Below are 25,922 nucleotides of genomic sequence, written 5' to 3'. Positions count from 1 at the left end.
AAAGTTTGCTGCATTAGCCATGGTTTAGGTGGAACCAAATGTGATCATTCTAGAACAATTCTTTATTATTCTATCTTTGAACAATTCTCTATTTAGCAATTGGTGAGAAACATTTCTATAAGAAGGCTTTTATTTTCCACCAGGGACTACATGGGTGATACCATTCAATCTAATAATATAACATATAAGGCTTTAGGTAAACGATGACATGCATACCACCCCCCCCCCCCAGTCAATTTTTTTCTTTCCCACTGTGTCAGTCCTGGTGCAATCAGATAATCTGTACATTTTTCTAGCAAAATTGTATTTTTTAACCTTTTGATTTATGAGTTTATTTTACTTTAAGGATAGTAACTCTTTATCTGTTGTATCTGTTACCAGTATGTTTGCTAGTTTGTCATGCTTTCAGTTCTGTTTTTGGTATTTTTTTTTTGGATTTATACAATGACTTATGTATGTGAGGTGTATCAATTTTTATGTTTTCCAACTTCAGCATTCATGCTTAGAAATATCTCTTCCATGCTACAATTATATAAATATGTATCTACATTCTATGCAGTACTTTTAAGATTTTATTTTTACATACCTCCCCAACTTTCTAGTCTATAACACTTTTTCTTATACAAACCAAACTACGCATACTAAGCTGTTTAAAAAGTGAAGATCTGAGAATCATATCTATGTTTTCAATACTACTCCAAATAGTAAAATGCAGAGAATGAAGGAGTTTCATTTCAAAATGCTGAATAATGAGTTTCACTGCCAACATATAGTTAGGAACTATTTTAATGTGAGGACATGAGCTGAGAGTAAGTTATTATAATTTATAGTGTTATAAATGAATTCTTATTAGATTAAGGCAGTGCAGATTAAGATGCCTATAATTATAGAATGATACATGTCATTATTTGGTGGATTGGAAAGAGCATGTGACTAAGACATACACAATAGCTTATTGGTTTCTAGTGCTGACTCCAGTAATAATTAATTAGTTTGGGGATGATGGGTCATTTTCTCTTTGACCAGTGGTTTGCTTGTCTCTCAAGTGAGGGCATTGGACCCTAGATGACCTCAGTAAGGTACCCACAGCACCAAAGGGCTAAGATTCCCACATGGACTGAGGGAACAAAATAGCCAAAATATCAGCTCCTTTCTTCTAGGATGGAACATACTGCCTTTCAGGAGCAAGAGCTAAGGAAATCAAGGGCTGAATGTGTCCTGACTTCTTGGACCTAGCAAACAGTTCTCTCTCCTCAGAAGAATGGGACATGGCTTTTAAAGCACTTACTGGAGTTTGCTGTAACAAAGAACAGAAATATGTTTTTGTAAGCTGGACTGTTTTGATACATTTTAAATGATTATTCACTGTTCCACTTTAGCATTTCTTGAAGTAACGCTAAGGGCAGTGCCTTTCAGCACCCATGAAAAAGGAGTTTGTCTTTCATTAAACTGCAGCTCGAAAAACTAGCCATCTACTCAGGATGATATTAAAAATATGTAACAAATAGTATGACATAGGCACCAACTGCTCAGAAAGGACTCTGGTTATAAACTACAGATCTTCCTCAACTTATGACAAGGTTGAAACCTGTTGAAAATATCATAAGTCGAAAATGCATTTAATACACCTCATCTACCAAACATTATAGCTTAGCTTAACCTACCTTAAACATGCTCAGAACACACATTAGCTTATTGTTGGGCAAAAATCATCTAACACAAAGCCTATTTTATAATAAAGTGTTGAATATCTCATGAAATTTATTGAATACTGTACTGAAAATGAAAAACAGCATGACTGTATGGGTACAGAATGGTTGTAGTGTGTTGGTTGTTTACCCTCGTGATCTCGTGGATGACTGGGAGAGAGTATACCCATACCACATATTGCTAGTTGGGGAAAAGATCAAAATTTAGAGTGCAGTTTTTACTGAATGCATATCACTTTTGCACCATCATAAAGTCGAACCATCTTAAGTTGAGGACCATCTGTATTGCTTGCCTATACTAGGGGGTAGCAGCTGAATGTCTTTCCTGAAAGTACACTGGGGACCAGAGAAATTGGAGTCTGTACCAAAATTAGCTAGGAACTTGGGATAGAATGGAGAACAATAAACAAGGTCCCTGCCATTCAAGAGCATACTTTCTAGTTGGTGAAAGAGATAATCAGCAATAAAACAAATATAAAATCATTTCTGTTCATCATAAATGCTTTAAAGAAGATTAAGCCGGTTACGTGAATAGAGTGACAAAGAGTGGGAGTATTTTAAATAGAGCGTTCAAAGGACGTTCTCTAAATATATGATACTTGAACAGCGAACCAACTGATGAGTCACTGAAGACCTGGAGAAAGGGCATCCCAGCCAACAACAAATTTAGATCCAAAGGGAGAAGAAGCTTGGAGTGTTATCTGAAAGATTGTAAGAAGACCAGTGTAGTGAGAGGGGAGTTAGTGAGAATTGTAGAACATCAAATCAGAGAAGGATACAAGATGAGGCAAGCAGTGGTCAGCTCTTATAAAACCAGATCCTGAGTGCGATGGAAAGCTATTGGAGTGTTTTAAGCAGAAAACAAAAGTGACTTGATTTACAGTTTAAAAAGATATCAATGAAATAGAATCAAGAGCCAAGAAATAAATCAGTTTTTCACAGTGGAATCAAGAATACTCAATAGAGGAAAGATAGTCTTCAATAAGTGGTGTTGGGAAAACTAGATATGCAAATACAAAAGAATGAAATTGGACCCCGATCTTACACTACTCACAAAAACTAACTAAATATAGATTAAAGACTTAAATGTAAGATCTGAAACCATAAAACTCCTAGAAGAAAACATAGGGGAAAAGCTCCTTGACATTGGTCTTAGCAATGATTTTTTTTGATATGACAACAAAAGCAAAGGCAATATATATAAAAATAAGCAGTTGGACTATATCAAAATAAAAAGCTTCTACACAACAAAAGAAACAATCAACAGAATGAAAATGCAACCTGTAGAATGGGAGAAAATATTTGCAAACTACGTATCTGATAAGTAGTTAATATCAAAAATATATAAAGAACTCATACAACTCGCTAGCAAAAAAAAAAAAAAAAAAAAAAAAGAACCAAATAATATGATTTAAAAATGGGCAGAGGACCTGAATAAACATTCTATCCAATGGCATATAAATGGTCAACAGGTACATGAAAAGATGCTTACCATCACTAGTCATCAAGGAAATGCAAATCAAAACCACAATGAGATATTACCTCCCACCTGTTAGGATGACTATTATAAAAAAGACAAGAGATAACAACTGCTGTTGAGGATGTGGAGTAAAGGAAACTCTAATGCACTTTTGGTGGGAATGTAAATTGGTGCAGCCACTATAGAAAACAGTATGGAGGTTCCTGAAAAATTAAAAATAGAACTACCATATGATCCAGCAATCCCACTTCTGGATATATATCCGAAGGAAATGAGATCACTATATTGAAGAGAGATCTGCAACCCCACATTCATTGCATTATTCACAATAGCTAAGACATGGAAACAACATAAGTGTCCACTGATAGATGAATGGATAAAGAAAATATGATATATACAAATTACATATATGTATGTTGTATATATTATATATATTTTACATGTTATATGTATATATATATTTTTAACCACAATAAAAAAGGAAATCCTGCATTTGTGACAACATGGATGGACCTTGAGGACATTATCCTGGGTGAACTAAGTAAAAAAAGGTAAAAACTGTATGATCTCACTTATATGTGGAATCTTTAAAAAAACAAATGAAATTCACATAGAAACAGAGTAGAATGGTGGTTGCTGAGGGGCAGAAGAGTTGGGGAAATGGTGAGATGTTGGTACGGACTTCTAGTTATAAGATGAATAAGTTCTAGGGATCTAATACATGGTGACTGCTGTATTGTGTACTTGAAAGTTGCTAAGAGAATAGATCTTAAATATTCTCACCACACACTCTCTTTCACACACATGCATGCACGCACACACACACACTTGTAATTATGTGGGTTGATGGATATGTTAACCTTATTGTGGTAATCATTTAGCAATATATACATATTATCAAATTATCACATTATATACTTTAAACTTACACAGTGTTTTATTTCAATTATTTCTCAATAAATCTGGGGAAAAAAGATAATTCCAGCTGCCATGTGGAATATGGACTCTACGGAGAAAGGTAGAAGCATGGAGAAAGTTAACAGGCAGTTGACAGACTTACTGGTATCTTGGATTTGGGAGGTTATGGGGGAAGAGATGAGAATGATCATAGTGAGGATAGATTTAGAAAGTAAAATTGCTGTGTTCCTTCCCATGGAGAGATTCTCCATTCAGGGCTAAAGTTTGGAGTTTCTGTGTTTTATTTTTATAAGGGATATCATTCCCTTTTATAAGCTCATTTCAAATGTCATTTATAAATAATGGCAAACTTTTGAAATAAGGTAAAAGATAGTTGGTTTCTTTTACATGTCTAATATTCATGTTCCTTAGAGAAGATACATTTACATTTTATCTAGGATTTAATGAAATCCTTTATCATTTGTGCCTGTTAAAGTTTCTGGTTAGAATCCTGTAGCCCAGATAGTGAAGAAGATAGTCTTCAATAAATGGTGCTGGGAAAACTAGATATTTATATGCAAAAGAATGAAATTGGACCCCTATCTTATAATACTTATAGAATTTACATAGAACCTTCTACCAATACTCTGCTTTATTCCTTTCCTGCTTTTCTATTGACTCCTTTTTTGGACTCTGTTCCATGTTTTTCCCTCAGGCATACAATTATCCAAGCTAGCTGTAATGATGTGAAAGATCACCACACAATTTGTACTGAGGAATGGGTTTTGCTGGTCCAAGCATTCCCAGAAGAAGGCTACGTGATACAGAGCACACCATTCATCTCTCTGAGAATTGGTTTTCTAATAATCAAAATGAAGAGATTGGACTAGATAATCCTAAAAATTCTTTTCACTTCCAAGATTTTAAGATTGTCTCTCTTCCGATTTTCATATGTTGTTGATATAATCCATTACTTGCTTTAATTAATTACACAATGTTATATACATGAGCCATTTTTATGCTGATGATTCCCAAATGTATATCTCAAGTTCAAGACTCGCTCATGAGGTCCATTCTCATGTAACAAATGGATTCCTGAACATCTCTACCTGGACATTGTATAAGCACCTCAAACACTTTATGTCCAACATGACTCATTAACTTTCCCCATCAACTTGCTACTTTTTCTGTATGCTTTCCTCACAGTGTCTAGATCTCTCTCTGACTGAGCCTTCTACTCCACCTTTCTTGCAAATAACCATCTACTTACTTATCTACTTATGAGTCTACAAGACTCAGCTCAAGTCACCTCGTTATGCAAAATTTTTCTAAAGCCCACTTCCTCTGCATGTAGAATTTTTTACTGCCTGTGGTATCCTGATTAGTATCAGCATCTGCATGAGTTTGTTCACCTGTTTATGTGTCTACATTTTAAACTCCATGAGGGCAAGTATAGTTTCTTATTTCCTTGTGATTCCACCCTCAGCTTAGAATGTATCACAGTAGATGATTAACAAATATATAATGAATGAGTAAAAATGAAAATTCTCTGATCTGAGAATTACTCATGTCCCAGTTTCTTATCTGGAATATGTCCTCCCACCAATAGTCTCTTCAAGACAGGGGGAAGCCATTGGCTTTCTTGTTTTTTTCACCTGTTTACCAGTTTATGAAGACTCATATAAATGCCAACCTCCATTTGTTTGCACACATTCTTCTGTGAGAATTCAGTGCCCTTTTCATATGTATTCTGTCTTGCAGGGTGCAGAGACCACATTTTCTCTTTCTTTCCTCTCTTCCCTGAGGTTGAGATTAGAATAGTCTTGTCCAGACAGTTTTTAATAGATGTTCATTCCTTGAAGACCATGTTTGCCTTGGTTCCCTCTGGTAAACAACTAAAATTTCTTCAACGTAGACATCTATATATAAACCAGTTTCATCATGAGCACTTAATAAATACATTTCCGGCTTCTCAAAATGCTAATGAAATTTAGACCTGATACTTAGCTCTCATTCAGTATATTTGGGTGTATAAGCTGTCAGATTTGAGTGGCTGAATTTTTTATCAGCATCATCTTAAAATACCTCCTACTCCTGATCAGGCTGGAAGAAATTAACCAAGGTGATTTATTTCAGCAGGGTCAAGAAACCATCTGTGACTTGGAAAAATGACAGGATCAGCTTTCCTTCCCATTATGGGTTTTTTTTTCAATTAATTTATTTATTTTTGCTGTGTTGCGTCTTCGTTTCTGTGCGAGGGCTCTCTCTAGTTGTGGCAAGCGGGGGCCACTCTTCATTGCGGTGCGCGGGCCTCTCACTATTGCAGCCTCCCCCTCCGTGGAGCACAGGCTCCAGACGCGCAGGCTCAGTAGTCGTGGCTCACGGGCCCAGTCGCTCCGCAGCACGCGGGATCCTCCCAGACCAGGGCTCGAACCAGTGTTCCCTGCAATAGCAGGCAGACTCCCAACCACTGCGCCACCAGGGAAGCCCCCCCCATTATGTTTTTAAAACTTACTGCTACTAGGGTAATTAACATGAAACTTACAGACAAATCAGAAAGAAGTCTGCCTTATAAGAGAAGTTTCTTTCTCTGAGGTCACAAATCCTTTAAGACTTCTGAGATAACTAACTTTCTCAGGTCTGCTCTCTACTTTCTTTTCTTGAGTGGGTAGTACTTTGTCCCTCCCATGGCCATTTTCTTCCCCCTGCCAGTCTTCCTGACATTTCTTGATAGAGTCAGGAATAGCACTTTGTCAGTTAATTTATCTTTGAAAAGATCACAGATTGAAAGTGATGCAGAGCGTAGTTCAAACCAAATAACCATTAATACTGACAATAATTATCATTACTCTTTATTAAGCACTTTAAGTGCTAATTATAATTACATAACCAATGCATTTAATTCTCAAAACAGCCCTGTAATTTAAGCATCCCATACCAGCCCTTTACAGAAGAGGAAGAGAGGAGAGTAGATTTCCTGAGGTCACACAGTCAGTAGATGGCTGAGTTAAAATTTGAACTCCTGTCCCCACATTTTTCATTTTGCCAGTGTTTATAAGTAAATGTGAATGCAGTTGTCCATGTCTTGAGTGACAAGGGTTCTTGAGGAGAGGTGCTTAAGACAGATGGTGACCTGTTCAGCAGTAATGTAGCCTGTATTCCTGTTGTCACTTAGTTGGAAGAAGATTCAGATGGCTGAGATGAAACTGTGCATGTAATGAATTGAACAGAGGTTTGCCTGACTTGCATGGATGTTTCTTTGCCTTCTAGGAAGATTTCCAACCTGCAGCAGCCTCAGAGACCAATTGGGAGTCAGTCACAAGCTCAATCTCAGTAAGTAATTTATTTTTCTGTTGCCTGCAAAGACAACTGATGGAGTAGTAGCTAAGGTCAACCCTGGGATGACTTCAGCTTCATGAAGTATCTATGGCTGGACCCAAAGCCAGATATCAAACATGATGTGTTCTTCCATTTCTTTTAGGTTATAGTGGGCTATGTCAGATGCCCTTTTTTCTCCTCTTTCAGAAAGGTTTCCAGGAAATGTCAGTACCCCTAGTAAGAACAGGGGATAGACAATGACTTAAATATTTATCAATTTCAAAGCAGAACGTTGCAACTAAAGGACTGGCCAGACATATCAAAGGTGTGAAACAGTTCAGGGCCCAAGCTCAGGTGGGGAATTTTGAAATAGTTTTTTGAATATTCCAGGGGACGCTGTTAACCTTGCATTTTCAAGGATCTTTTCAGATGTGAAAAATCCATGTTTATGGTAACATAACTTAAGTGCAAGCCAGGCTTGTGTTCTATTTGGCTTGGAAATAAAACATAACTCACCCTGAAACTATAAAATGGTTCATGCTCCATTTTTTTCCTCCAAATTTAGTCATTTCCCAGTATTCTGTATACTTATCTACTTTGTACAGAAAGAGCAGACTTTGTTTTCACCAATCTTATGAGTAGCACTTATGTAGCAATAAACTGCAAGATAATAAATGCAGTTGTTCATTAAAAGATTAAGAGCATGGAGAAAGCTTGTCCATGGTTCTAAAGTGGGTTACTGTGGCTGAGTCAGAGTTTTTTTTTTTTTTTTTTTCCAGAAGTGATGTTCTATCTTTTGTACTTAGAGGGATTTTTAAAAACTTCTCTCAGATGCCAGGATTTCTTCAGCTATGGATTCTGTGACTATTTAATTCACCTGGTGTGGCTGCTGAACTAGAACATGATCTGATTGAGATCAGTGAGGTCTCTAATTGTGATATTAAGAGTGTTTTGTTCGTTTCTGATGGTCAAGAATGCATGCTCTGAACCTAGCTGAGTATAGGCAATCATTGTCAGGAAGGTGAAAATTAAAATAAGGCAGGTAATACTGAGGAGCTGGGAGGCTAGGCAAGAGGTGTGGGCAGTTAGCAGCCCAAGACTGACAATTCAAGGTACATACCAGTGGCAGCTTTTGCCATTCAGGACATAGCGGTCTATTCTGTCAGGAGATCCTCTGGCTTCTCAAGTATGTTATCCATGATAGCTCAGGATTATCTAATCGTTCCTGCCCAAAGGGCAGAAATCAAGTTTAAAGGACCCTTCACTGATTCAGGATAATCCAGGTCCTCTTAAAGAGAAGGATTGTCCTGTCCATTTGTTGCATCTGTGGAAGCTCAGCACTAGGTCCAAATCCATTGGAAACTCTTCTGGGTTGAGTTCCAAGTCCAGGTTCTGCTGAGTTCTCTAGGAAGACCAGGGAGACCTAGCTTCTTTTCTTAGCATTCTGATTTTCAAGAACCTTCTAGAGTAGGAGCAAGAGCCCTTGGACCTACCATTTACTTCTGTATAAACCACTCTTTCTTTTTGTTGAAACCGGTTTACAGTTTTCAGAACATTTTTACAGATTTTTATCATTCCTTTAAAAGTAATTCACTTAGCTTTAAAATTGATTTTACAAACATATAACAAAAGCTGAATGAGATCAAATTTACAGTGCAATTGAAAGAGGCACACCCAACTAGTATTTCTCTCAAAAATAGTTCTAATATAATTGCCTCAGAAACAAAAATATTCTCATGGGTTGATTAGATCACCTAGTCACTCATAAATATTTTCTTAAATATCATTAGTGTTTCAAGTGAAAACTTGAAAAGAGCAGTAAAACTCACCCACAAGGACACTTTTACATTTTACCTATGGTTTGGATTTGCTCCTCAGACTAATGTTAGAAGAGACTAGACTCCTTCCTCCTCCTCAGGGACTAAGATCCCCTCCACAGCTTTCTCTTGGAGAGATATCTGAATACACACTACACCTTAGGTACTGATAGGACCAACCCCAGGAAACTCCTTGCCAGGGGTTCCTCAGAGCCATTTAAGTAGGTTATGCTTGTGTCTGAATGGCTTGATTGACATTCCTGCTTTTGTTTCAAAAAAGAGGGAAGAATTTTAATTTCAAAGCTTTCATATGCTGCCATGCACCTAACTTTGGCCAGCTCATTTTGACTTTCTGGTTCTTAGACCCACATGATACAAAGCTAATTGTAAATCATCTGTTGTGTATGAGCCAGGTAGACTGTAGATCCAGACAATACAAAGTTGAATGGGAATCTGGAATTTTGTTACTGAATCATAAATTTAGCCGCCTTTAGCATAGGATGTCAAGAGGGATCTGAAAATCAGAAGTGATGTGCTTCAATTAGGGTTCAGCTTCTATGAGACACACACACACACACATACACACACACACAAACACACTCCTAGATTAAGGAGCTGGCTTGATACCTTCAGCAGTCAATCTCATGTCTCACACGCTACTCCCCAAACCCCATTTGCCACCTACTCCCTTTCCCTACAGGGCATGTTTGAAGTCTCCTAAGTTACACCAGTTGTAGGTTATGCTTTTATAAAACCTCTTAGTTTTGCTAAAGACAGACTGTTGCCCTAAGAGCAAGTGATCCTTTGGGGACTTTTGGCTTTTGATTGGCTAAAAAGAAAATGTGTTACCTGAGAGAATATAAATGTGGGCTTTACTGTCTGGGACTCTATAATGCATAGGCATATTATTTCTCAAAAGGAATGTAGCTGAGTTTCAGAAATGCAAGTTTTCATTAATCTCTATTTTTCCTGTAGAGATATGAGATATTTGCGCTTTGGGGATCTTATTTGTTTGGCAGTTTCTTTAAAGACATTTAGAAATCATTGGAGACTATGTGCTTTCCATTTCCTTGTTAATGGGTCATGAATTTTTTTTTTAATTTTATTTATTTATTTATTTATTTATTTATTTATTTATTTATTTATTTATTGTGGTACATGGGCCTCTCACTGTTGTGGCCTCTCCCGTTGCGGAGCACAGGCTCTGGACGCGCAGGCCCAGTGGCCATGGCTCACGGGCCCAGCCGCTCCACGGCATGTGGGATCCTCCTGGACCAGGGCACAAACCCGTGTCCCCTGCATCAGCAGGCAGACTCTCAACCACTGCACCACCAGGGAAGCCCGAGTCATGAATTTTTACAGAGATGTTTGCTACATGGCTCATTTACCTCTAGATTGTACAAGTGTTAGTGAAGTAAGTGCTTGGAAACTTAAGTGGGGGTATATTCCATGGCAAAATACATAATCCCTTCCAGACTTTCAATGATGTTGCATTCCCCATTTGAAGAGTATTCCTGAGAATGTTTTAATGGCAACTGGGATCCCTCACAAACTATAGCACTTAAAATGCACACACACACGGGGAGGGGGAAGGCTAAGCTGGGATGAAGTGAGAGAATGGCATGGACATATATACACTACCAAATGTAAAATAGATAGCTAGTGGGAAGCAGCCACATAGCGCAGGGAGATCAGCTCGGTGCTTTGTGACCACCTAGAGGGGTGGGATAGGGAGAGTGGGAGGGAGACACAAGAGAGAGGAGATATGGGGGTAAAGGTATATGTATAGCTGATTCACTTTGTTATAAAGCAGAAACTAACACACCACTGTAAAGCAATTATACTCCAATAAAGATGTTAAAAAGATGCACGCACACGCATGTGAATCTTCTACTCTTAGGTCAAAGGGGCCAGTTTCATGGCTTATTATCCTTGTTGACAGTTAGTAAGCTGGTTAAAGTGCCAAATTTTATCATGATGTCTCCAGAGTAAATTTAAACCCTGTTCACAGAACGTCTACAATGCTAGGTGAGCTACAAAGATGGGACACTGAGGCTAAATGGAGAGAATGAATGGATTATTCAAGATTTGCATGGAAAGGAGTTCAGAATTTACATGCTCACCATTATTTGTTGATATGGATATGATGATTTGAGACTTTGAACCAAGAAATTGGATGACTTATTTTGATATTTCCATTTAGCTGGTATATTTTTTTTTAATAATTGCAATGCAGATGACCTGGATGTTTTATGACCTGCCAGTTTTTGATTTGCAAAAAAGTGAATGACTATGATTTACCACTTAATTGTTCTTATTTAGGAATATAGCAAGACTATGGCACAGTGGCTTAGCATGATATTTATGTACATGATGTCTTGTAATCAGAAGTCTGTTTATGTTCCTTCCATATGGTTGTGTGACTCTTGTATTTCATAGCAATGGACTTTTTCTGAGTACACTGAGCTGTATGTCACTCTTAGGGGGTATCCTATCACTCTCCATCAGTAACGGACCCCACTCTCACTGCGGATACTCTGGACAAAACCGTTGCAGAATTTGATACTGTGGAAGATCTGCTCAAGCACTTCAATCCAGAGTCATGGCAAGAAGATCTTGAGAATCTGTATTTGGACACCCCTCATTATCGAGGCAGGTCATATCATGACAGGAAGTCAAAAGGTAAGAAACAAATAAGGTTCTTCATAAGCAGATAAAAGTGCTAATAGTAATAAGTAAGAATTTGCAATGCAATGTAGTTAATTCACTTACATCAGATGATTACTGTTAGTTCATTATCACATATCTTTTACACAGAACCTTCAAATGATGTTCTGTGTTTTGTCCAAACTGTGTTGTTTGTATGGGACTAAGAAAGGTTTGATTCAGTCAAAGATCTGTCATAGTTTGGAGCTAGAAAAGACCTTATAAAATCATCTGGACCAACTTTGTGTTTCTTGGCAAGTAAGGCATTATCAGTCCCACCGTAAACAGTAGAGGCAACCAAAGTCAGGGAAGGTAAATAACTCTTCAAAGGCTGCATGGCAATGGAGAGGAAAGGAGAGTCATGCTCTCTTGCCTCCAATGGCAGTGCCCGTGTAACAGTCCCCTGTGCCTCTCTGATGGGTATGAATGTTGAATTAGCCCGGGACTCAGTCATTTTTGGCAGGAGAGGCTTCTGGTAAAGTTATGGTCAAAACTCTGGAAGATTTAACTCTATTCATTCAATGTCCATTCTGAAATTTTTTATGAGGTCCTACTATGTGCTTTGTGTCCTTGGTGGTTCATAGGATATAAATGTCTCAAGGAAGAAACCAATATCTGGGCTATTGTGGACAAGTGTGAGGGCACACATTCAGCTGGAAGGTTCAGGAGAGCAAAATGAAGGGAGAAAAAAGGAATATTCAGGCAGAATTAAAACATAATGAGTTAAAACAGTAATACTTACACTCTTAAAATATAGGTATCCTAGTACTACATCTGAGTGATATGATCTCAGGACATGGATGTTTATTTGAATGTTTAACTCAAATTAATATAGAAATAACTTGTAATTACCTCATTGAATAAAACTATAATTTCTAGTCTGTTATGTTTAAGATTTGTTATTATTTAAACTTTCTCTACAAGTCTTGTAAGGCTGGCTTGCATCATAGATATAAAGGTATTTAGTACAATACAGCTTGTTTCCTATACTTTGTAATGACATGGGTACTTTCAGGAATTAAAAGGAACCCTGGGCCCTTTTGTAGATAATGTTTATGTTGGTAAGGACAACATATTAAAACATGTAGGCTGAAATGACTAGTTAGTTAACTCCTGCCTGGGTCTGCTGCTTATGGCTTAGGTCATAATCTTATATACTTAAAGTGCACAGCTAAGTGGGGACAACAGAGTCACTGGTGGCCCTGATGTTATGCAGATATGTCATATGTAGATCAGTGTAACTCTCAAATCGAATTTTCCCAGGGCTCAGATTGGATTCAACTCAGAGAAGAAATGGCTTTTCTATAAAACGTTGCTGTCTTTGGATCTCTACTAGGTCAACTTGAAGGAGAATAAAATACTCACTGTTTTGAAAACCCCAGAAAAAAATATTAAAAATGGTACTGGAGAAAGAAATGATAAAATCTGACTCTGTCTTCAAGTATCTTAACCACTATAGCTATTTGAGGGGCAGCCCTTCTTGACACCTATTTTTTTGAAGTATTAAAATTTAAAAATCACCTAAATTCATTACTTATTTTTCCCCAGATACTATGTTGAGTTGGAGGCAAGGTGTCTCGGTTCAAAGCCTAACCCTGCCACTTAGAAGTTTTGTGATTTTTTTCAGCAAGTCACTGACTCTTCCTGAGCCTCAGTGTCCTCATTGACAATGTGTGTATGATAACACCTACTTTCAGGAATTGTTAGGGGTGCCATCAAAAGCACTTGGCACATAGTACTTGCTCAAGAAGTGTTAGCCAGCTGTAGCTACTGAGAATTCTGAAACGTTTGCCTCACTTCCCTGGTGAAGCCTTTCTTGTCCTTTGTCGTCTCCCTGTGAAGCACACCACTCCAAAGTTTGGAGTACTTTGAGATGCCACAGCACTTATTTGTCCTACTATTTCATTGCTATTTTTATCTTTGTGTTTCTCTAAGGGAATATGAGAGCCTAGGACCTAAGGATTTCAACTCTGGCTGAATATTAAGTCACCTGGGGAGCTTTAAAAAACTACGGGTGCCTAGTCCTATCCCAGTCACAATGACTCAGAATCTCTGAGGGCAAGGCTGGGGTATTGATATTATTTTATGGCTCCTAGGAGATTGAGAGAGATCCTTAGAGGCAGCCAGGATTGAGAGATGGTTCATCCTATATTTCCAGTAAATTGGCACAGTCTCTGACACATTTTAGCTGCTCAGTTAATGTTTGTGGAATTGAAGATATTAATAATTCAGTATTAGTATATTTCTAACATTTATAGAAACCCACCCCATAGACTAAGGACTGTAGCTTTATTAAGAATGCCTTTGGTTACCGAAATAACCTTGCTAGAACATTCAAGGCACCATTCTACTTATTTCTGACAGCATAAACATTTCTCTCCCTTGTTGGTTTAGATTTCATTTCTTAAACCCTTGTTTAAAATGGCCATAAGGCAGGTCTGTACCCTTTCATTTAACTGGAAAGCCACCACCGACTCTGCACTTGTATAACTGTGCTGATTTAATTGTTTATCATTCCTCCGATCCTGAACCACCTGCCTGTATCACAAAGGCAAAGGAAGTCAGGTTTAATATTTCAGCTGTTATTTTCAGCTTTTAGAACTTAAAAGTACAAATTCATGGTTGTTATCCTGATATATAAGAAAAGGGACAGTGAATAAAAGAGTGAAAACCGAAAAGTAGTTATAGATGATGGAGGTACATTAGGTGTCAAATAAAACGTGAACTTTATAGGATCCCTAAAAACGTTTTCTACTATCAATATAATAATCTCTTAATGATGTACAGAAACAAACATCATTTTTGAATATCATATTTGAATATTGAGCATTCATTATTCTGATTTGCCCAGACTGGTCAAAAGTAGCATTTTTCATGATACCAAAGAACAGGATTCTAAGATGACCCTTGAATGTGAATATATAAATCACAAAATTTTATAAACTCTAAAATAAAGCACAAACACACTAGGTGAAGAACTTATGTAATGAAATAGAAAACAGTTAATAAAATTAAATTTTATGCTTTGCTTCTACTGTTATTTGAAGGAAGATTGGGTGACAGTGAGTTTTTAGTTCTCCTTAAGAAGAGACTTGAAAATTAGAAGCAAGAGGACAGTAAAAGCTTAGGGAGAAGAGGGAGAGAAAAGAGACATAACTCTGCCAAGTACTGAAGCCAGAACTTCAGCATATAAGGTCCACTTTTTTCAAATTCGCAAGTAATAGATAAGTACAAACTTGACTGTAAAACCTTCTGGACTGATTATAATAGGACAAGTTAATATATCTAACTTTCAGTTTCCTAGGGGGTAATGGAGAAAAGGGTAGCATGGATAATTGAACTCTGTAGATAAGTACAGTTCCAAAATGCAATTTTTGCTAATAATTTCAACCCCATGCCTTCAACCTCAAAGCTGCCCAAAAGTTAAAAAAAAAAGTCGTTTGAAATTCAAGTTGTATTTATTTCTTCTGATGAACATGCCAATAACATAGTAAATTTGCACATAATTGGATAAAATATTATATGGATGTTCTACAAACTATGTAATCACTCTCTGAATCATTGCATGACCACTGTAGTTTAACTGAAGTTGCACTGCAATTCCTTTAAAACACAATACTTTGAACTTGGTAGCAATGTATATTTACTCAAGTATGTAGCATGAAATCTGACATCTCTACATTGAAAAATTATCGGCCTTAAACCCTACTAGACTGGGCATTAATTGAGAGGTCATTTATGGAGATTAACAATGTAAGTGAGATGCAGTCTTTTACTTATTCCAGGAGAGCTTGACTTTCCTGAATGATGGTGTGTTTGCCATAGAAAAATCCAACACATAATAGCAAGAGGAAAACCTGTTCTCACAGTTTGTGTTGTGATTAAAATATGGATATAATTGTTGAGGCACTCCAACTTAATAGTTTTGAACTACAGTAATGCTTTACAAAAATACAATTTTCCCCAAAGAGTTGCCAATATTTTTAATTTAATTTAATTTAATTTTTTTATATAGTGGGTTCTTATTAGTTATCTATTTTATACATATTAGTGTATACATGTCAATCCCAATCTCCCAGTTCATCCAACCACCACCACCACCACCACCACCACCCCACCCTGACTTTCCCCCCTTGGTGTCCATATGTTTGTTCTCTACATCTGTGTCTCTAGTTCTGCCTTGCAAACTGGTTCATCTGTACCATTTTTCTAGATTCCACATATATGCATTAATATATGATATTTGTTTTTCTCTTTCTGACTTACTTCACTCAGTATGACAGTCTCTATGTCTATCCACGTCTCTACAAATGACCCAATTTTGTTCCTTTTTATGGCTGAGTAATATTCCATTTTATATATATATACCATTCTTCTTTGTCCATTCATCTGTTAATGGGCATTTAGATTGCTTCCATGACCTGGCTATTGTAAATAATACTACAATGAACATTGGGGTGCATGTGTGTTTTTGAATTATGGTTTTCTCTGGGTATATGCCCAGTAGTGCGATTACTGGTTCATATGGTAATTTTATTTTTAGTTTTTTAAGGAACCTCCATAGTGGCTGTATCAGTTTACATTCCCAGCAACAGTGCAAGAGTGTTCCATTTTCTCCACACCCTCTCCAGCATTTGTTGTTTGTAGATTTTCTGATGATGCCCATTCTAACCAGTATGAGGTGATACCTCATTGTAGTTTTGATTTTCATTTCTCTAATAACTAGTTATGTTGAGCAGCTTTTCATGTGCCTCTTAACCATCTGTATGTCTTCTTTGGAGAAATGTCTATTTAGGTCTTCTGCCCATTTTTTGATTGGGTTGTGTGTTTTTTTAATGTTGAGCAAGTCGTCATATTTTTTTAATTTTTATTTATTTATTTATTGATTGATTGATTTTTGGCTGTGTTGGGTTTTCGTTTCTGTGCAAGGGCTTTCTCTAGTTGTGGCAAGCGGGGGCCACTCTTCATCGCAGTGCGTGGGCCTCTCACTGTCGTGGCATTTCATTGTGGAGCACAGGCTCCAAATGCGCAGGCCCAGTGGTTGTGGATCATGGGCCTAGTTGCTCTGTGGCATGTGGGATCTTCCCAGACCAGGGCTCGAACACATGTCCCCTGCATTGGCAGGCAGATTCTCAACCACTGCACCACCAGGGAAGCCCCTGAGCCACCATTTTTTGATGCAGGGGCCAAATTTGATGTGCATTCCTCTTTAAAAAATCAGTAATTTAATATTGAGTGAAGCAAACATATTGAAATTAAATTGAGTCCAAATGACAGAGTTTGAAATATATGATTTTCACAGACTCTAAATGCTTAGATGTTGTAACTCTGGGACAGTTACCAACCCATTTCTCAGGATCTAATATCAATTTGTGATTTCTTACATGACATTATTTTGCTGTAAGATCTAAAACACTTGATTCTTTAATTTGAAAACTATTTATTGGTAAATAACAGGAATAAGAAGCTGATGAGTAAATTAAATAAATATGTTTCATATAAAATGTTTAAATTGGTGCTAAATTCTATTAGATACAAATATCTTTTATTTTTAAATTAGTCATTTATTGCTGTTTCTTTGTCATGCCCTTTGTCATACTAACTAGAAAGAGCCAAGTCTTGCTCTGGAGATGTCATTCAATGGGTATAAAGTTTCAGTCGTGCAAGATGAAAAATTGCTAGAGGTCTGCTGTACAACACTGTGCTCATGGTTAATATTACTGTACACTTAAAAATTTAAGCAGGGCTTCCCTGGTGGTGCAGTGGTTGAGAGTCCGCCTGCCAATGCAGGGGACACAGATTTGTGCCACGGTCCGGGAAGATCCCACATGCCGTGGAGCAGCTAGGCCCATGAGCCATGGCTCTGAGCCTGTGCGTCCGGAGCCTGTGCTCCTCAACAGGAGAGGCCACAACAGTGAGAGGCCTGTGTACCGCAAAAATAAATAAATAAATAAAAAAGTTTAAGCAGGTACACCTCATGGTATATGTTGTTTAACATGTTTTTTTATAAATGTTATTTTTGGTGAATATTTGGTAGAAGTTGCCCATAAAAGTAATTAAAAAACAGTTTAGAATGTAGGAAATAATTTCAGAGTGTATTAAGATGTGAACATATTTTAGAAATGACCTAAAGTCACAGTAAATTGAATGCTTACAACTTTCTCTCTCTGCCTATTTGATATCTGGGTGAGAATTTGCAGAAAGCCCTTGGCTGATGCTAGTGATGAATCAGATAAGTCACTCTTGAGATATCCTTCTGTAACTATCTACCGGTAAATTAAACAAACAGAGGTACTACAGACGTTAAATAAAATGGATTTCTTTTTCTAATTTCTTGTGTTTAATAAGGGTTAGCTTCACTGAGTTTCCTGAACCCTCTGGTATGTACCAAGTAAAAGTTTTCTTTATCAATATTAAAATTGTTTACCATAAATTTGATAGAAATACAGCAAAAGAAAGAATGTCATAGTGGAAAGAGCATGGACTTTGGAGTCAAGTAAGCTTATAATAAAATTCTAACTCAAGTACTAATGGTGGCCTTGGAGAGTTATGTGAAGACCTCTGAGCCTGTGTTTTCTCCATTTGGTAAAATGACTCTAATTATAACAACTTTGCAAAGTCATGTGAGGATTAATAATAGCAGAGTATCCAACTCCTAGTGGGCCCTCAGTAAATGCTAGCTATTATTATTACTTGAATACAGAACTCTGCACAGAACCAAGGTATTTCTGTGGACCCTGCTCTCTTCCTTATAAGGCTCTTAGATAAGCATCAGTAATCTGGAGAGCCTCCTACAGAGTATCCAAATATTGTCATATTTAAGTATTTGTATAATCAGTAAACTCATTAAAAGTTTACAAAATAATTGCCAAGTACTAAACTTGTCTATGATATATTTACCCAGAAATTTCTGGCACCCTTTTGCTTTTTGGACATTTCCTTTTTAAAGCTTATTTTTTAGATTTTAGCCACTCTTTATAACCCATATGATTTGTAGGTAACTAGATTCCCCACTCATTCAGTTTGCCAGCAAGCATTAATAAAAACCATATTATCATTTATAGTGTCACATGTGTCTATGAGGACACACACATAAAATGTTTGAAGAAAATCTCAACACAGGGACAAGGACCTTGTTGGTTGTTTATTCTCTTACTGCCACTGCAGCCTCTGATTTTCTCCTATAGTGGCTGTCTATCTTTGTGGATATCCTAAGCCCACTCTCATCATCAAAGTTATTCCTCCCATCTAGGCATATAATTCAAATGCACATTGATTAGGAAATCCATTTTGCAGTAGAAAACCACAGGTAACTTTTAGTGTCTGGGTGGACAAATGTGCCTTTTCCACAACACTCACTCTTTTTAAAGATGAATGGGTTTGCCTTGTAGTTCCTGTACCCATTTTTACCTGTGTAGCATTGGGAATCCTCTGCAGCATCCTTGTGCTCAGTGCCCCTATGGACTTAAGGAGAGAGCATACCCTTCCTAGAGCACACATTCATGCAGAAACTGCTGGTGCTGGAACATCTGGCTCATTAAGTGTCTCTACTTGCAAAGGACTGTGCTGAGTGCTATGTCCCATGAAATTTAACTAAAAATAACACATCATCATTGTTTTCTGACATTTCGATCGAAGTGGACATGACCTTCCTTTCCTTAGTGATCACCAATTGCAGAATCTTAGCCACTTCTGGTTTAGGTGATTCTGTTCTTAACCTTACTTCATTGATCTGTTTTACTCAGTTCAAGGTCAATGTGAGGCATACCTACTGAGAGCTAGGGTCTGGACCTTGCTTCAGACACTTTTAATGCATTCAAGCTCAATGAATTTCTTGGCAGAAGAGTATTGTTATTCCCATTTTATCTAAGAAAAGAAACAAATCCAGAAAGGTTCAGCGACAGCTATAAAGTAGAGAGCCATGACATGAACCTGGGTGTGTTGGCTGCAAAGTCAATGCTGTGGGGGAACCAATAATGTGTAAAGCTCAGACTCATAGTCTAGTAAATGAGAGACAAGAGAAAGATCTCCTTGATTCTTATTCATCTCCTAACCTGTTTCCTTATTTTTCATTGCATAGATGTACTTCATACATCCACCTAGAGTTCAGAGAATTGCCTTATGATGGTGACAGCTGCTTTCATGCCTAATCCAATGCCTTGCAGATATCCTTGCACTCACCCATTCATTTTCTAGCAAGTATTTGTCAAATGCCTACTATATGTCCAGTGACTGTAGGCAAGTCACTCAACTCTTCTGCATCTCAGTTTCCACATCTATCAAATGGGAATAGTAGTCTCTAAGATAACAGTTTGTTATGAGAATTCCATGAGACTTGAGTAGGTGCTCAGTAAATTTCCATTTGCTCATTGCTTAACAATGTTTTTAAACCCTGACAATTAGGAATTGTCTGAGTGGGAATATTTTACTGTGATTTCAGTTAATTTTTATAAATACAAGTGGTAAATGTTTCCATTTTTCAGAAATTAAACCAGCAAATGGAGTCATGAGATTCATGATTTTAAGTTTAAAATACCCTGATATTCCCTCATTAAAAGTTATAAGATAATTGTTCTTTCCAGACTTATTTGCACTTGAAAATTTGGGTTGAAATGTGGAAACAATTTTCACAATTATGTGCTAATCTATAGAAGAGGGAACCTGAAAATCACAGTGAGGTTGTAATGTCCATAAAGAGGAACAGACTCCTCCTGGGAAATTTATGCACCTTGAAGAAGGCTGAGAGCCCCTAGTTGCTTGGTATAAAAATACTACAATTATTTATATATTCCCCTTACCTCCCACCCTGACATAAAGTGTCATAAATCTAGTGTTGTAACATCAAAGTCAAGTTTATAATAAAGCACTTTACCTAACAGATTGTGGGACTACTCCCCATTTGGCAAGACATATTTCTGAGCACCTCGAGATGTGTATCAGAGAGCCAACCTTCTGGATGGCATCCTTTATCCCATGGGACACAGCTGCTAGCGCCCATGGGTCTTGATGCCAATCTTCGTGCATCACAGTTCGTCCTTGATAGAGCTGGTTCTAGAACCCTAGTTTTTCAGTTCTAACCCAACAACCATCAGTAGTTTGATTCATTTAGATAGTAGTTACTGAATACCTATTCCTTGCAAAGAAAATCTGGATTGACTAGTGGTCTATAAATGGCCTGAACTTTTTCTAATTTTGACTTTAAGTTTATGGGTATCCCACAGAAGATAGATATTTAAGAAAAATCAGAAATGTTTGTCTTGGGGAGCCATAGTGACTCCAGCTGTTTTTTTTATTAGATTTAATTAGTTATTTCAAATATACTGAAATGGCATGTGTACTTAGACTACAAAAAAAAAAAGTTGTAGTTTTTTCAGCAGTATGCTGCTTCTAACTGTTGAAACCAAATGGTTTTAGGAGAGGTGGACTTAAATGAGCTATATTTGGTCCTTCCACTAGGGGCAAAGCACTAGGAGAGGGGAGATAAAAATATGATTAACTCTGCTTTCAAGAACCTTATGGTTTAGTGGACAAGAAACACCTAAATTAAAAAAAAAGGATAAAGCAAAGTCTACAAAGTAAGTGCTATAATAGAAGGCAGAGAATGTATGGTGAGTATATAGTGAAGGGGTCAGAGGAGATGTAGGGTGAATGTACCTTTTGACTTAGAAGATTAAAATGACATAGTGGACTGAGATGCCAGAGAAGGTAAACTAGAATGACAAAAGCATGGTTTTAAAAAAGGCATGGGGCTTCCCTGGTGGTGCAGTGGTTGAGAGTCCACATGCCAATGCAGGGGACACGGGTTCGTGCCCTGGTCAAGGAAGATCCCACATGCCACGGAGCGGCTGAGCCTGTGAGCCATGGCCACTGAGCCTGCATGTCCGGAGCCTGTGCTCCGCAATGGAATAGGCCACAAGAGTGAGAGGCCCGCGTACCGCAAAAATAAATAAATAAATAAATAAGGCATGGCCCTACTTCAAGCACTTGCTCTTCTATTGCCAAACCTACACTGATATAGAGGCTGCTAGTGAGTGCCTGCTAAGAGAGTTCATAAAGAATTTTAGCCTGTAAAGGCTCAATTTGCTTGTATTAAAATGATTACTGGCTAGCTCCAAGAATATAGAGAAGTTTAACTGAACACTAGCAGATTCAGGAAGATAAAGAGAAAAAAGGCTGGTGACACACATAACAGAATAAAGACTGATGAAAGGCCAGCACAATGAAAGCCAACCAATAAACCTGACACCCAGAAGAGACTGACCCAAGGAAACCATCCTCTTATTGAACAAAACAAACCGTGAATCAAACATGCATGGGAAGGAAAAAAAAATTGTTTTCTTACATTCAATGTGAGGACATTATTTTGTTTCACAATGAATTTTTGTATTCACAAAAAATTGAAATGATTAATTTAGAAAAGGCTTTTAAATTTTTATCATAAACTGATCACCACCTATGCTGTGTTTGCCAAGCATGTGAAATATAATATTGGCTTTATCTGTCCTCTAGAAAGAATCTCTAGGGTTCTATCATTTTTTGCCCCCTGAAAACAATTGCTATCAGTCCATCCAACTCTTTACGTGGACCTCCGATTGGTTTTCATAACAAAGACTACAGGTAGGTAAGGGCAAGAAGGAATTCAAGGAGAAATGAGGACAAAGTGAAGATCATGAATTGACAAAAGTCCTCTCATTTCAGGTGAAAAAATATGAAATTCATTGTATTTCTCAATACCAAAGGAAAAAGTACGTTCTGTGCAGTTGCCTGGTTTATTTGCAAGAACCCAGTGTACATTTCCAGTACAATCCGATAGATGAATGTGTGTGCCCAGGAGTACATGCTTGGGTATATGTAATTGACAACATCTTGAAAGTGGCAGGTCAGTGCCTAGCAACGCACCTAGGAAGCCAGGTCATTTGACAAAGAGTAGACCTCTAGATGGAAAGGTCCATCAGGGCTCGTAGAATCTGCTCTTTGCACCCTCCTTCAAATCTTTAGACCTGGGCTCAGAAGTGCAAGAGTAATGAAAAAGCCTGAATTCAGACTCTGGCTCTACCACTGACTAGGTATGTGGCTGTGGACATGTTCTTTTCCCTACCCTCTCAGAGCCTCGATTTTCTCAAGTGTAAAAGTAAGGGTAATGATAGTATGTAATTCCTAGCATTGATGGGGATTTCATGCAATTGTATATGTGAAGAACTTTTCATGCTACCTGATACTTAGGAATATAGATGGTCAATATAAAAAAGACCAGGCTGACTCTCCTTCCTCCCAAACCTGAGCCTGAATGGATTAGAAACTGAACCAGTGAGTGCATTCACCAATGTACCATTGCTTTACACATCCCTGACCTAGTGCTCAGATCCCAGAGCTCTTACCACAGCCCAGGTACCTCTGTGACTAGGCTGCACTTTCAGACCAGAGTTGCAGAAAAAAGGGTGCTCCCTGAGGTTCTAGGCAGTGGCCCACATTGGATTAACATGTCCAGAGGAAAGCTCTGGCAACAGTGGAGCCTTCTCAGCCTTTCCATCAGGTTGTCAGTACACAGCCCAAAGACGTAACTAATGTCAAAGATCCATGAGAAGGCAAGACTCAAATTCAAAAGGACATCAAAAGAAGGGTTATCACATTATGTACACCTGGGTGAAATAAGGGCATCTAGGTAATTAACGGGCCTTTGAATGAAATCTGGAATGTCCTTGTTGCTCTGTAATATTCTGCTGTGGAGACTGAAGTGGGAATGGAAAGGGCAGCTCCCCTCTCTGAGTTTGTACTGCTTGGCCTGCCTCCCTCACACCAGAGCCTCCCTTCGGACCAGAGCCCTGGAAGCCTTAACTGCCACTCATTCACTTGTCTGGCTTCCTGCTCTGCTGTGCTGCTTAGTCAGTCTTCTTTGACTGGAAATTCAACATCCCCTGCAGAAAGTCTGCAGTGGCACTTTGAAGTTATTTGCATCCACTCTGAAGAACCTTTTAGTTCTCGTTCTAAATTGAGTGCCTTCGTGGTTTCAATCCCCTGATAAGCAGGACAGCTGGATTCTACAGCAGTCACACTGGGTCACAGTTCTGAGTCACGTCAGTGAATTGATGCATAAAACTGACAACATCGTCAATCTCTTCATGGCAGGTAGGAAATGGAAATAACCAGCGCTAGTCAGTAAAACAGTTATACAATGTGAAGAGTTTTGCTCCAAGATGAGTAAGGCATACGTGCCTATCCTGATTTGTTGACAGCACTTTGGGAGTTAGCTGAATTCCCACAGGGAATCATATTGTAGTTTGGCTTGGACATATTCTGGAGATAAGGGTGTAGCCATTTACCACCCCAGTCCTAGCACAATGCCATATGGGAAAGCTTGATACAGTGCCAGGGAGGTCGATCTTCCTCGGTCAGCTATAAGTTTGCCTGCCATCCCCCCACTCTGCCTTATGTGGCAGAGACCTTGAGGCAAAAGAGAGAATGACTTCGAGCCCAGTTTTCCTACTTAGTATTCACTCTGAGTGAGTAATACACATCTCAAAATGGTGGGCAAAAAAAAAAGAGGGTGGGGAACAACGACAGGTAGTCCTATGTATCATGTGCCTAGCAGAGGACTGGCTGAACTCAAGTACACTCAGTATTGTCACTTCCTTCCCATCCCTCTCTGCCTTCCACATGCCACAACAGCTTCCTGCTGTTAGACAAAATATATTCCCATCATCACCATCAACAGCTTTGGCCCTCTGCATTAGCCCTGTCCATAGCCCTGTAATGCACAGCCAGCATCAGTATTTATCTCAAGGTGACACTTGTAATGGATGATTGGTGCACTTCTTAGCCATTTACATAATCCTTTCTGCTTTACTTGCAGTTATTTTCAGGGCCTTAGCAGCAATAAAATGGTTCCTTTCCCAAGACAGAGTTCATTCACTTTAAATCTGGCTTGATTATAGCTAAACTTATGACATGTCTTTACAAAGGAAGGGGAAAAAAGCAATAAATTATGCACAGTAATTATTTAACATTTATTCAGCCCCCACAGTGTCCTGGGCTCAGCATATAACAGTTGGGGGGAAATCCCTGCCCTTGAGAATCAAAAGCACTCAAGGCAGAGCATTAGTTCAATTGCCATTTAATTCCTTATTCAAGGGGTCATTGACCGTATGGCCAGCCTTTTAGCTGACTTCATGGGGTTAAGTGGACTCTTCACCCACTCGTGCCTTCTTTTATTTCTGTTTCGTTCAGATGCATTCTACTGACAGCATCCTTAGCCTTTGACCTCTACCCCCAAAAGAGCACTCCTTACTGTTCCTCAAGCAGTTTTGGTTTAGGACTAAGACATTTAATGGGGCTAGAATCCAGAGTAAGCCTGATGATAACTGTCTAACGTTTATGGGATTCCTTCTGTGGTGGCCTGGCTGGTGACAAGGGAGTGCACTCGGAAATGGTGTGGAACCCGGGGGCGGGGGGAGGGGGGGCGGCAAAGGACTTTCTTCTAACTGCATTCTTGTGAGAAGATAGTCATGTACATTGACCCGCCAGACGATTTGGATGCCAAATAGATGGGTGATTAGATGGATTTTGAGACCACAAATTAAAATGTAATTTATATACTACAATAATACAAATTTAACTCAAGTAAAATATTAATGATTAAAATTTGAAAATTTAGGGTGATGCTCTTAATTCATAGAAGTCCCAATAACCAGCCCCCCAGATAATCATTTACATAGAATAACGGCCAAAAGAGAGAAATAGAGGAGAAAGATCTGAAAAAAAATTTTTAATTATTGACCATATGACTTTAAAGGAAAAAATTGGAGGAAAAATCAAAATGAATCAAGATGAATAAAATAATGAGCATTAATTAGTACCAGGCACACTGCATTCAATACTTCAAATATTGCTGTGAAATAAGTAAAGTTATACTATTTACATTTTATAGATGAAGAAGCAGAGGTTTGGAGCAGTAAAGTAACTTTCCAACTAAAAGGAGGCATAGCCATGATGTGAATG

At 38.1% G+C, this 25,922-nt stretch overlaps 1 protein-coding gene across 4 annotated transcripts in view; it reads left to right on the top strand.

Annotated features, from left to right (window-relative positions):
• Window positions 1-25,922, top strand: part of PDGFD (platelet derived growth factor D) — a 237,040-nt gene that overhangs the window by 198,409 nt on the left and 12,709 nt on the right. For all 4 annotated transcript variants that reach the window (XM_060103889.1, XM_060103887.1, XM_060103888.1 and 1 more), the window contains 2 exons: window positions 7,357-7,419; window positions 11,705-11,903. In XM_060103889.1, the coding sequence (XP_059959872.1) occupies window positions 7,357-7,419; window positions 11,705-11,903 (262 nt within the window). The remainder of the gene's footprint in view (window positions 1-7,356; window positions 7,420-11,704; window positions 11,904-25,922) is intronic.

Source organism: Mesoplodon densirostris, chromosome 7, assembly GCF_025265405.1.
Source record: "Mesoplodon densirostris isolate mMesDen1 chromosome 7, mMesDen1 primary haplotype, whole genome shotgun sequence".
Classification (NCBI taxonomy): Eukaryota; Metazoa; Chordata; class Mammalia; order Artiodactyla; family Ziphiidae; genus Mesoplodon; species Mesoplodon densirostris.
This window is presented reverse-complemented; position numbering and strand designations above follow the sequence as displayed.